The 13,739-nt window shown below is 42.6% G+C and overlaps 1 protein-coding gene across 1 annotated transcript in view; it reads left to right on the forward strand.

Moving 5' to 3' along the window:
* The window catches only part of LOC120022293 (protein FAM135B-like), a 36,902-nt gene that overhangs the window by 16,369 nt on the left and 6,794 nt on the right, over positions 1-13,739 (forward strand). Inside the window, exons 8-15 of the mRNA XM_038966195.1 lie at positions 4,368-4,521; positions 4,717-4,766; positions 5,689-5,844; positions 9,733-9,806; positions 10,003-10,157; positions 10,450-12,892; positions 13,071-13,237; positions 13,486-13,577. Of these exons, the coding sequence (XP_038822123.1) occupies positions 4,368-4,521; positions 4,717-4,766; positions 5,689-5,844; positions 9,733-9,806; positions 10,003-10,157; positions 10,450-12,892; positions 13,071-13,237; positions 13,486-13,577 (3,291 nt within the window). The remainder of the gene's footprint in view (positions 1-4,367; positions 4,522-4,716; positions 4,767-5,688; positions 5,845-9,732; positions 9,807-10,002; positions 10,158-10,449; positions 12,893-13,070; positions 13,238-13,485; positions 13,578-13,739) is intronic.

Consider the following 13,739-nt stretch of genomic DNA (forward strand, 5'->3'; position numbering starts at 1 on the left):
GTATAAAAATGTGTATCTCAGAAATATCAGAGGCGAAAAAGATTTTCTGAGAGCTCCTATTCTGAGAGAGACACAGAAATATAACTACTAGATCAGGAATTCCCATTCATGTCAATGTTTTGTAATTCTTAGCTCTATTTCTATCGGAGCAGATGGACCCCCTGTAACTACGTATCCCACGGTGCACTGCAGCAGCCATCAGATCCAGCATGTAACCTGTGTACTCAGCCTTGTGTTCCTGTAACAGACAGCTTCACACATGGCTGCTGCTGACAATTAGGACTTAAGAAGACTAATACAGTATCCAAAGAAGGTTATTTAGCATAAGAAGAAATATACTGTATTGACACAAAGATTGCCTCGGCCCCTCTTGCTTGGTAAGCTACTCTGGCACCCCAAGCCCCCTGGTAGATATACACTACACAAGGCAGACTTCCTCTCTGGGTGGAACGCAATGACGACGTGGACAAAAGCTTGCTCCCAACAATCTGACTCTGCCCATGCACATGCTCAGATGTCGATTGATGGAGTGAAGTGTGTAGAGACTCGTAGACTTCAAGTTGGGTAGGGCTTGAACAAAACACAACTCATCCATTGTCAGTGAAGAAAAAAAAGAGTTTTGCTTTGTGGGGAGGGGGATAATGACTACGTTCATAGTGACAGAAATAGCTATTTTTCATTTTTACCCCTGGAGGTGTTTCGTGTCACAACCCCCATATCCCAGTATGCCACTATGAAGGTAAAAGGAATTATGAAAGTGAACATACAGATGTTCCTTCCTGGTTGTGGAGGATCCAGAAGTATTATCTGTTATTAGAGAGCAGAGTAGAGCTATGATGATAGGGCACTGCGCTTTACAGCCCCAAGGTAAATTATAGTACACACTCACACACACCAGCATTACATGCCTTTAAAACTCACACACATACACCACTATTACATGTCTTTAAAACTAACACACATACACCACTATTACATGTCTTTAAAACTAACACACATACACCACTATTACATGTCTTTAAAACTAACACACATACACCACTATTACATGCCTTTAAAACTAACACACATACACCACTATTACATGCCTTTAAAACTCACACACATACACCACTATTACATGTCTTTAAAACTAACACACATACACCACTATTACATGTCTTTAAAACTCACACACATACACCACTATTACATGCCTTTAAAACTAACACACATACACCACTATTACATGCCTTTAAAACTCACACACATACACCACTATTACATGTCTTTAAAACTAACACACATACACCACTATTACATGCCTTTAAAACTAACACACATACACCACTATTACATGTCTTTAAAACTAACACACATACACCACTATTACATGTCTTTAAAACTCACACACATACACCACTATTACATGCCTTTAAAACTAACACACATACACCACTATTACATGCCTTTAAAACTAACACACATACACCACTATTACATGTCTTTAAAACTAACACACATACACCACTATTACATGTCTTTAAAACTAACACACATACACCACTATTACATGCCTTTAAAACTAACACACATACACCACTATTACATGTCTTTAAAACTAACACACATACACCACTATTACATGTCTTTAAAACTAACACACATACACCACTATTACATGCCTTTAAAACTAACACACATACACCACTATTACATGTCTTTAAAACTAACACACATACACCACTATTACATGTCTTTAAAACTAACACACATACACCACTATTACATGTCTTTAAAACTAACACACATACACCACTATTACATGCCTTTAAAACTAACACACATACACCACTATTACATGTCTTTAAAACTAACACACATACACCACTATTACATGCCTTTAAAACTAACACACATACACCACTATTACATGTCTTTAAAACTAACACACATACACCACTATTACATGCCTTTAAAACTAACACACATACACCACTATTACATGTCTTTAAAACTAACACACATACACCACTATTACATGTCTTTAAAACTAACACACATACACCACTATTACATGCCTTTAAAACTAACACACATACACCACTATTACATGCCTTTAAAACTAACACACATACACCACTATTACATGCCTTTAAAACTAACACACATACACCACTATTACATGCCTTTAAAACTCACACACATACACCACTATTACATGCCTTTAAAACTAACACACATACACCACTATTACATGCCTTTAAAACTAACACACATACACCACTATTACATGCCTTTAAAACTCACACACATACACCACTATTACATGCCTTTAAAACTAACACACATACACCACTATTACATGCCTTTAAAACTAACACACATACACCACTATTACATGCCTTTAAAACTAACACACATACACCACTATTACATGCCTTTAAAACTCACACACATACACCACTATTACATGTCTTTAAAACTAACACACATACACCACTATTACATGTCTTTAAAACTAACACACATACACCACTATTACATGTCTTTAAAACTCACACACATACACCACTATTACATGTCTTTAAAACTAACACACATACACCACTATTACATGTCTTTAAAACTAACACACATACACCACTATTACATGTCTTTAAAACTAACACACATACACCACTATTACATGTCTTTAAAACTAACACACATACACCACTATTACATGTCTTTAAAACTAACACACATACACCACTATTACATGCCTTTAAAACTCACACACATACACCACTATTACATGTCTTTAAAACTCACACACATACACCACTATTACATGTCTTTAAAACTAACACACATACACCACTATTACATGCCTTTAAAACTAACACACATACACCACTATTACATGTCTTTAAAACTCACACACATACACCACTATTACATGTCTTTAAAACTAACACACATACACCACTATTACATGCCTTTAAAACTCACACACATACACCACTATTACATGTCTTTAAAACTAACACACATACACCACTATTACATGTCTTTAAAACTAACACACATACACCACTATTACATGTCTTTAAAACTAACACACATACACCACTATTACATGCCTTTAAAACTAACACACATACACCACTATTACATGCCTTTAAAACTAACACACATACACCACTATTACATGCCTTTAAAACTCACACACATACACCACTATTACATGTCTTTAAAACTAACACACATACACCACTATTACATGCCTTTAAAACTAACACACATACACCACTATTACATGCCTTTAAAACTAACACACATACACCACTATTACATGTCTTTAAAACTAACACACATACACCACTATTACATGCCTTTAAAACTAACACACATACACCACTATTACATGCCTTTAAAACTAACACACATACACCACTATTACATGTCTTTAAAACTCACACACATACACCACTATTACATGTCTTTAAACTTTAAACTTAAAACTAGTTTTAAAGGCATGTAATAGTGGTGTATGTGTGTTAGTTTTAAAGACATGTAATAGTGGTGTATGTGTGTTAGTTTTAAAGACATGTAATAGTGGTGTATGTGTGTTAGTTTTAAAGACATGTAATAGTGGTGTATGTGTGTTAGTTTTAAAGACATGTAATAGTGGTGTATGTGTGTGAGTTTTAAAGACATGTAATAGTGGTGTATGTGTGTGAGTTTTAAAGGCATGTAATAGTGGTGTATGTGTGTTAGTTTTAAAGGCATGTAATAGTGGTGTATGTGTGTTAGTTTTAAAGACATGTAATAGTGGTGTATGTGTGGTTACTGGGTAGTGTAGGGTTAGTTAGTTCCTGTCCACAGGACATGTTAAAGGTCATACAACTACTGTAGGATCACGTCTTCTATATCTTCCAGTATCACGTCCACATCAATGTTGTTTTACTACCGGGTACCAAGATATGTTTAGGAGCTGCTTGTGTCCAAAACCTCCTGTGGTGACTGAGACTTTACACATTGGTGTTAACTCACTAGACAAGGTCCTAAATAAAGTCCTGTTCCAGACCAAGATCAATGGCAAGGCTACACAGAGGCAGCCCATTGGTTCCTACTGCGGAGGCCGTAAAGTCTCAGTATGTGGACTTGGCTGTCATTAAAGCAGCTCGTTATCGTTTGACCTAGATGGAGTAACCAACGTTTTCTTCTTTTCCATGTCTCTTTTCTTCCTGGTCTCTCATCCTGTCTCTACCCTCTCTGTCTCTTCTCTGTCTCTCCTGTCTCCCCTCTCCCATGTGTTTATCCTCTCTTTTCCTTTCCTCACCTTCTTCCCTCTCCCCTCTTCTCCCTTCCTCTCCCCTCTCCTCCCTCCTGTCTCTCCCCAGGGTAGTTTCTACGTCCCCAGTGAGAACTGTTTACAGAGAGCTCACACATGGCATGGTAGACTCTGTCGCCTCCTACTGGTGGTACACAGAGGCCTACGTTCCTACTACACCACTGTGATGAAGGAGATACCACAGCTGGACCAGGTGAACATAGGTGAGGCAACAACATGTTACAATAGCATTTCCTCAATATTTAGCTATGTCTATTGTGGCAATCAATCAAGTCAATCATTTATTGTTCAATTATATTTATATATTTTTTTACAGTGCGTTTACTTCATACCGTGTAAGACTGAGTAGAGCTGCGCTTTGTTGTAATAATCTCTTTCTCTTGTCTTTCATTCCACAGACGAGATTCCTGTGGAAGAAACACTAAATCAGCTCAAAATGGAATTACAGGTAGGTGGTGTACGAGACATACAGTACTGATAAAAACCCAGATCAATATCAACATTTATATTAGCTATGTTCTCTTTCCTCTCCAATGTTCTACTAGTATTTCCATAAAATAATTCCATTATTAAAGTGTTTTACTTGATCAACATACAGGTAACTGCCAAAATAAAGGAAACACCAACACAATAGAGCGTCTTAATAGGGCTTTGGGCCTCCACATGCCAGAACAGCTTCAATGCGCCTTGGTATAGATTCTACAAGTGTCTGGAACTCTATTGGAAGGATGCCACACCATTCTTCCATGAGAAATTCCAAAATATGGTGTTTTGTTTATGGTGGTGGAAAACACTGTCTCAGGCCCCACTCTAGAATCTCCAACAAGTGTTCAATTGAGTTGAGATCTGGTGACTGAGACGGCCATGGCATATGGTTTGCATCGCTTTCATTCTCATCAAACCATTCAGTGACCACTCGTGCCCTGTGAATGGGGGCATTGTCATCCTATGAGGGCATAGCCACGGTAGCCAATATAATGGCCTGCCCAGCATGACCTTAAACATGATGGGATATTAATTGTTTAATGAACTCAGGAACCACAATGTTATGGAAGCACCTGCTTTGAATATACGGATCTATTTATTCAAGTGTTTCCATTATTTTGGCAGTTACCTGCACTTTTACTATATACAGTATCTAAGATACCATAAATTAATTGGGCATATAAAGAGATACTATCTGTATCCACTCTCTCCTCTCCTCCTCTAGCTTCAGGGGGTCCATTAGAAGGCAGCAGAACATATCAGTAGAGACCTACAGCTCTACTCTACCTAACCTGCCCTTTGACCTCTAACCAGCCTCTAACCCCTCTAACCAGCACCACACGCTGACCCTAACCCTCATCTGTCTCTATCCTCTCCTTCTCTAGCTGCAGGAGGGACATGAGAAAGTAGCAGAACAGATCTGTAGAGACCTGACCCAACTCTGCTCCCAACTGTCGGCCCTGTGGACACGCTTCCTGGAGGCTGCCGTTCCCAACACACATATCCTGTCCCACCTGGCCCAGGAACACCACACACTCAGGGTGAGCCCTAAACCCTGACCTCCAACCCCTGACCTCCTCAGGAACATCACACACCCCCATACATTCTATCTAATCTATTTTAAAGCAGAGGTCTTGAACTCTCCAAAGCCCACTATTCTGATTAGGTTTTGTGTGTCAGATTGCGTAAGAGTATTACTCCCAGGTAAAATACACCAGCGTAGTCCCTATAGACCTCTATGCCTTGAATAGACATTATATCTGAGAATCCCAAATGTAATTTCCATCTAATCATTGGAATGATTCATATTAATGTAAAATATTCCCACTCCTCTCCTCAGTGTTGCTAGCAGGTCTCCAGGCTCTTTTCTCTCACAGTGTTAGTTTCATATCTCCTGCCTGCCTGCCTGTCTGTCTATCTGTCTGTCTGTCTGTGAATCATAATGAACACAGTATGTCTCCATGTTAGTTTACCCTCAGTGGTTAGTTTCATGCTTCCACCCACAGGATGGGTGTGATTTCAATAAACATTTATTCTGTAATTATCCTAATGTTTCTGACTCTCTGTCTCTGTCACGCTCTGTGACTTTATAACAGAAGACAGGTTTAGTGACAGTTCAGTGGGGATATTTTATTTTCTGATAATGCATGGTATCAAAGTCAAAATGTTATTGAAACTGTTCAAATAAATTACATTCGCAAAATGCCAGAAGTCAAACATAATTGAACACTTTATTTAACACGAATGATTTAACATATTTATCTTTCATACATATACAGGTAACTGCCAAAGTAAAGAACACACCAACATAAAGTGTCTTAATAGGGTGTTGAGCCACCATAAACTCACAGAACAGCTTCAATGCGCCTTGGCTTAGATTCTACAAGTGTCTGGAACTCTATTGGAGGGATGCCACACCATTCAACCTTTCAACTGGGTTGAGATCTGGGGCCTCATTTATAACCGTTCAGTAAATTTCACACTAAATATCTGTGTGCGCCATTTCAAAAAATGATTTGTACGTCTAAAAATATTTTGATTTATAAACTTGACATATGCCATACATAGCATGCTTCCCATTATAAATCAGACCTGACGCAAAACTGTGCCTGCATTCTGCAAGGTTGATATTATATTGGAAACAATGTAAAAGTAGGTAACAGCCCACACTTCTATGCAAAGGATGAATTGTTGTTCAATATTTTGTTTATCGATAGAGTATTGTGTTTCTATGTCCTGCCTTGGTATTGGCTCTGAGATGAAATAGGCTTATGATGTCACGCTCCTATCGCACAGCAATACTGTAGCCTATGCATACTGTCAAATACATTCATTACTGGTCTATTTATGTGTTGGAAGAATGTAATTTTTTTTTGCAGTAATTTATACTGTGTTTGGCTGTGACAGTTTCTGAAAGAGAGAACATTTGAATTCAACAATCTTTTGCATTAACTTTTCCCCCTCAATAATCTACACACAACACCCCATAATGACGAATCAAAACACGTTTTTAGAAATGTTTGCAAATGTGTAAAAAAAAACAACTGAAATATCACATTTACATTAAGTATTCAGACCCTTTACTCAATACTTTGCTGAAACACCTTTGGCAGTGATTACAGCCTCGATTCTTCTTGGGGACAACTGTCCTTCTGGAAGGTTCTCCCATCCCCACATAGGAACTCTAGAGCTCTGTCAGAGTGACCATCGGGTTCTTGGTCACCTCCCTGACTAAGGGTCTTCTCCCCCAATTGCGGGCCGCCAGCTCTAGGAAGTGTCTTGGTGCTTCCAAACTTTTTCCATTTAAGAATAATGGAGGCCACTGTGTTCTTGGGGACCTTCAATGCTACAGAATTTTTTTGGTACCCTTTGCCAGATCTGTGCCTCGACATAATCCTGTCTCGAAGCTCTACGCACAATTCCTTCGACCTCATGGTGTCACGGTTTTCTAAAGTAAAACCCAGAAGCAGACCAGGACAAGGAGAGTAAGACGAAGGTGAGTATTTATTTACAAGTTTAAATGTAGTGATAGAAAAATCCAAGTGGCGGAGCGGGCAGCGGAGGTGAGTTGATGGGATTAAATAGGCAGATCCAAGGAAGTAACTGAAGTCACCGACGACCAGGTAGGGATGGGATGAGTGTTCCGGGTGAATGACTGTAGACAGAAAAAACAGAGGTGAGTTCAAGGCAAGCAAGACGTACAAAACAACAAAACAAACTCTATCAAACTGGAGGCTGATACGCTGGCACAACATACTGTTCATGGCTAACGATCCGGCAGGGAATGGATGTCAGGTCAGCGCTTATGAAGTGGAGGGGTGATGATCAGGACCAGGTGTGCAGATAGCTGATGGGATACAGGTGCGGGTACTCAGAGATCCTCCAACTAGCTACGTCGCCCGGCAACCAGACAGGGTGCGTTCCAGGACACCGGAAAAAACACTCCAGGACAGAACACAGGCAAAAACAGACTCAGGAAGCGGGATTCGTGACACATGGCTTGGTTTTTGCTCTGACATGCACTGGCAACTGTGGGACCTAATCTAGACAGGTGTGTGCCTTTCCAAGTTATGTCCAATCAACTTAATTTACCACAGGTGGACTCTAATCAATTTGTAGAAACATCTGAAGGATGAACAATAGGAACAGGATGCTCCTGAGCTCAATTTCAAGTCTCATAGCCAAGGGTCAGAATACTTATGTAAATGAGGTATTTCTGTTTTTGTTTTTTTACACATTTGCAAATATTTCTCAAAACCTGTTTTTGCTTTGTCATTATGAGGTATTGTGTGTAGATTGCTGAGGAAAAAAATGTATTTAATCCATTTTAGAAATAAGGCTGTAACGTAACAAAATGTGGAAATAGGGACAGGGTCTGAATACTTCTCGAATGCTCTGTACATACTTCATAGTAAAAGAGCAACTGTTTTGATGTTCACCTAATTAAATTGATCTGTAGGCTATAAACCGCACTGCGCATGGGATCACATACAGCCAAACTTGAAATGCATAGCCTATCTATTTAAATAGACCCAGTTAAATTAGAGATGCAAATGGTCATTTGTCGTATGGCACCATCAGTAATGTGAACCCATCACAGCTTTGAAAGGTGAGGAATTTATTCTGCAATGGTTAAAAAAATTACAGAAATAGGAAATGGATTCCTATGTTTAATTATTTTACATTTCAACGAAAGGAAATTGGCTACATCGTGTTATTATGATTATTTTATCAATAAGCCTGTCATCTAATCCCCCACAAAATACTTAGGCCTGCTTACCTGCTTGCAATAAAATACTTCAACCACTATAAGATGTGCGTACGCATGGTCTGAAGTTTGCGTGGAGGAAAGGACATTTTGCTGGAAAACCGGCACACGCACACTTTGGGATATATTTTGTAAGTACGCACGGTTTATAAATGAGTCCCCTTGTGACTGAGATACAGATTCACACACACACACACACACACACACACACACACACACACACACACACACACACACACACACACACACACACACACACACACACACACACACACACACACACACACACACACACACACCCGTTAAACCTCCTATGCTCCTTTGAGACCCCTCTTATAGTCACTGAGATCTCTTCTAGCCAAAATAATGGGCAACTGGGCATTTTCTACGTGACCCTTAGTATGATGGAACGTTAATTCTTAACTAACTCAGGAACCCCACCTGCGTAGAAGCACCTGCTTTCGAAATACATTGTATCTCTCATTTACTCAAGTGTTTCCTTTATTTTGGCAGGTACCTATATTTTAACAATTTTACACTATTAACTTTTACACCATTTTGAAGATCAAATCATTGCCTTTCATGCATACAGTACCAACTCTGTAGGTTTCTCAGTGAGGAAATTAAGGTGGTTCTCGTTTGTATTTTGTGCTGATGTCAGGTCAGGCGGTTTTCAGAGGCATACTTCTTCACAGAACACCCCAAAGAGACATCCCTGACATTTCAAGAGGACCTGTGAGTATTGGCATGATGTAGTTCTGTCACTCTGTTTTACACAAAATGTTATGTTAATGCTTTACCTAAGATTTCATTCTATGAATGGAGAAAATGTGAGTCCAATGTGTTCGAGTAGTTATGATAGATAGCAAAAAGTAATCATCTTCTTCTTTCTCCTCTAACATCGTCTTCTTCCTCTTTCTCCTGGTTAAAGGATCAACAGACACGGTCAGATAGCTGTGGAGGTGCGTAGCTCCAACTACCTGACCAGGATGCCACCGTTACCTGTAGAGTGCCTGGACATTGACGGAGACTGGAACAGCCTGCCTATCATCTTCGAAGACAGATATGTAGAGTCTCCACGGACAGGTGAGTTGACTAAGTCCGGGATTTCATTCAACAGCGATGTACATTTAAAGGCAATTTCCTCTACATTCGTAGAGATCATAATCGCTGATGGCTCAACAAGAATTAAACTTTAAGTAGTGCATAGGTTGTAAATCTGTTTAGTTTGAATCCTGGCCTGAGTCTGCTTTTATTTGTGCTAACATTACTGTTTTATCTGTTTCAGATTTCTACTTTTCAAGTAGTGTCGATAAGCATAATTCAAACATCTAGTATTAGCGTGAGACCTAACATTTTTATCCATCTTTCTTTCTAGATTGGGGATCATACATGCCAACACCTCTGTCCACCAGTGAGCAGGCCATCCCCGAGCCTCCTGTCACTGATGCCAACAATAGCCCCCCTCCCCTGGACCAGCTCACCAGCTCACCAGCAATACCAGCCCAGGAACTTAAAGACCGTGAGGACTGCATGGACCTGTCTACATACGGGTCTCTCATAGGAGAGCAGAGCACCAGCATTATTACTGACAAAATAGGAGAGACATCAGACCCAGACCAGGCAGACCCAGTCCAGGCCGACCCAGTCCAGGCAGACCCAGTCCAGGCAGACCCAGACCAGGGAGACCCAGTCCAGGCAGACCCAGTCCAGGGAGACCCAGACAAGGCAGACCCAGTCCAGGCAGACCCAGTCCAGGCAGACCCAGTCCAGGCAGAACCAGACCAGGGAGACCCAGACCAGGGAGACCCAGTCCAGCCAGGGGATCCAGAGGAGCAGGCCAAGGCAGAGGAGATCTCAGAGGAGAGCCCTGGTTTAGGCCTGAGGATAATCAGAGTCAGGCCCACTGATGTGGATCCATTCAGAGGAGAGGCAGCGCTAATGATCTCCTCCAACCACAAACAGTGTACGGACCCACAACATACCTCTAACCGTGAAGACACGACTTGGAAAGACTTGGAGAACCACCAGGACATCATCACACAGAGATACCAGAACATTATCAGTACAGGAATTGACTTGGATGTAGAAGAGAATGACATTGCTATGGACGACGACAGCAAGGATGTTCCTCTGAGCCGTCTAACCACTTACCCCCAGGCTCCACTCAAAGATCATCCCCTCACGCACCCTCTACCTACGGACCTGAGGAGAGAGCTGGCCCACCGAGGGGTGGTGGGGGTGGGGGGCTCCAAGATAATGAACCGCTCCCCCTCCGTCATCTCCGACTCGGGCATTGAGAGTGAGCCCAGCTCGATGGCCTGGCTCCTGGATGCTCACCGGACTGGAGGAGGGCGCCCTCTGGAGGAGATAATGGTACTGCAGCGCCTGGAGAGGAGACACCCGGCCCACCGCAGTTCCCTGGAGGGCCTGCAGACAGAGAGTGGAGCCAGCGGGGGCAGCCTGCCCAGCGGAGGGGGTGGCAGCATGGGTATCCAGGCCTCCCTCACCTCTATCTCATCCCTGCCCTACGAGGACGACGAGGAACAGAGGTACCAGCAACAGCTCAGTAAACTGACCAAGTCTGTCTCAGCTCCTCAGATCTCCAGCCCTGAGGACACAGAAGAGGACCAGGGAGGAGCGGAGGAGGTAGACACGGAGAGCGAGGGGACCAGCGGGTACCAGGACCAGGAGGAGGGATGCTCCTCCATCTCCACTGCTCCCACCAATGGAATGACTGGGGACTTGATTAGACACCAGGAGTCCTTATCCGGGGGAAACTACTCCTCTCTAGAGGACATCCAAGAGGGAGAGCTGCCTGAGGTTGGTCTGTTTGACTGGGTAGCAGCGCCCTCACCACCCCAGCATGTGACCAGAGCTCATATGGAGAGTTGTCATGTTCTTAAAGAAACTCTTAGATCTAATGAATCTGCTTTGCCAGTGGCCCTGTCAGACACTCAGGACATGAAAGCAGTATTAAGTGGCATTAGTCGAGTACCGGAAGTCTTGCTGTTCCAACAGTATGTTGAAGGCCACGATGACGTGAAGGATCCAGCTGTAGTCAGTCAGATGGAGGGTAAGAACCATCACAGAGAAGATAGCCGTGGTGTCTCAAACTCAGTGGACCCAGGTCCCTGTGAAGTAGACATCGCCCCCTGTAGCTGTGAGACAAAACCCTGTGAACATGACAGCAGTGTGCTGGTGGATGATGTGGAGGATAATCCAGTCAGGGATGACTGTCAGAGTCTCCATCAGATTGGGTTGAATGACCTTGTTGACCAGGACCTACTGGATCATCATCATACTCCCTGCCAGAGCCTCCATCGGGTCGGGCTGCGTGACCTGGTGGTGGTCTCACAGAGGAAGAGCCTCCATGACCCCAGGCCTATCCCCTCTATTCCCAACCACACAGAGAGACCCATCCACCTCATTGGCCTTACTGGCAATGATACGGCCAGGGCTGATGACCTCATAGGGCTCCCGGCCAATGAGCGAGAGCAGCTGGATCTCAACGGTCAGACCAAGCCGGCTAAGATCCCCAGTAGCTCGGAGTCAGGGTCAGGCTCGGGGTCAAACTCAGGGTCAGGCCTGTCCTTTATGAACAGGAAGGTGGTGGAGGTGGTGAATATGTCTGTGTCCTGCGCTCCGACCTGTCTTCCCTTCTCCTCCGTACTCCGGGACTCACCGTCCATTAGCGGCATCTCCACTCGACAAGCCGCATCCCCCATTACCCATCAGCCCCTGGGGTCCTTCGGCATCATCTCCTCGTCCTCGTCCAACTCCCTGGGGCCAGACGACGACACAAACGAGAGGATGCTGCAGTGAGTTTTTTTTTCTTTCTAGTTTTTGAATGAGACGGAAGTCAGACTTTTGCTCTTTGACCTCTTTGATGATGAGTTCTTGTGCGTGTGTGATTTCCCATCATGTTGCTGTTGTTATTTCCAACAATGATTCCACCTCTGACCATCACCTGTCCCCTCTGCCCACACTGTGTTCCAGTTTCTACAGGTCCAAAGAGGATCTGGTGAAAGACCTGGTGTTCCAGGCAACCCTGTACAGTGGCCTCCCTCACCTGGCCTCCGACCTGCCCTATTTCCCCCCTGAGGAGGAGGAGGAGGAGTTTGAGGATGGCATACACCTGGTCGTCTGTGTCCACGGCCTTGATGGTGAGACAATCAATCAATCAAACAATCAATTAAATCGTACAAATCAACCAATCACCTGATCCACCTGATTGTATATGTCCATGGCCTGGATGGTAAAAAAGCATACAATGTTGTCCAATGCTAGGACAATACAACTTTACTCAAAAGAACTGAACAGTCCAGAATATCATTTGGGTCCCTCCTCTATGCTTACATACAGATCAGGGGCCAGGAGTTTAAAGGTGTATTGTTTTATTGTGTCCTCCTAGGGAACAGTGCAGACCTTCGCCTGGTGAAGACCTTCATAGAGCTGGGATTACCAGGGTCCAGACTGGACTTCCTCATGTCTGAGAGGAACCAGGTAAAATACAGAATATTCTGTCTGCACATTAATACAATAAACATAGATTTTTGTAAATCGATAATATGTGTGAGCGAATCCTGTGTATATGCTTTAAATTTGAGCTACTTATACCAGAGCACCCTTGTTAAAGAGGTATTTGAATCTCTATAGGATTTCCAG

The sequence above is a fragment of the Salvelinus namaycush genome, chromosome 27 (assembly GCF_016432855.1).
Source record: "Salvelinus namaycush isolate Seneca chromosome 27, SaNama_1.0, whole genome shotgun sequence".
Taxonomy (NCBI): domain Eukaryota; kingdom Metazoa; phylum Chordata; class Actinopteri; order Salmoniformes; family Salmonidae; genus Salvelinus; species Salvelinus namaycush.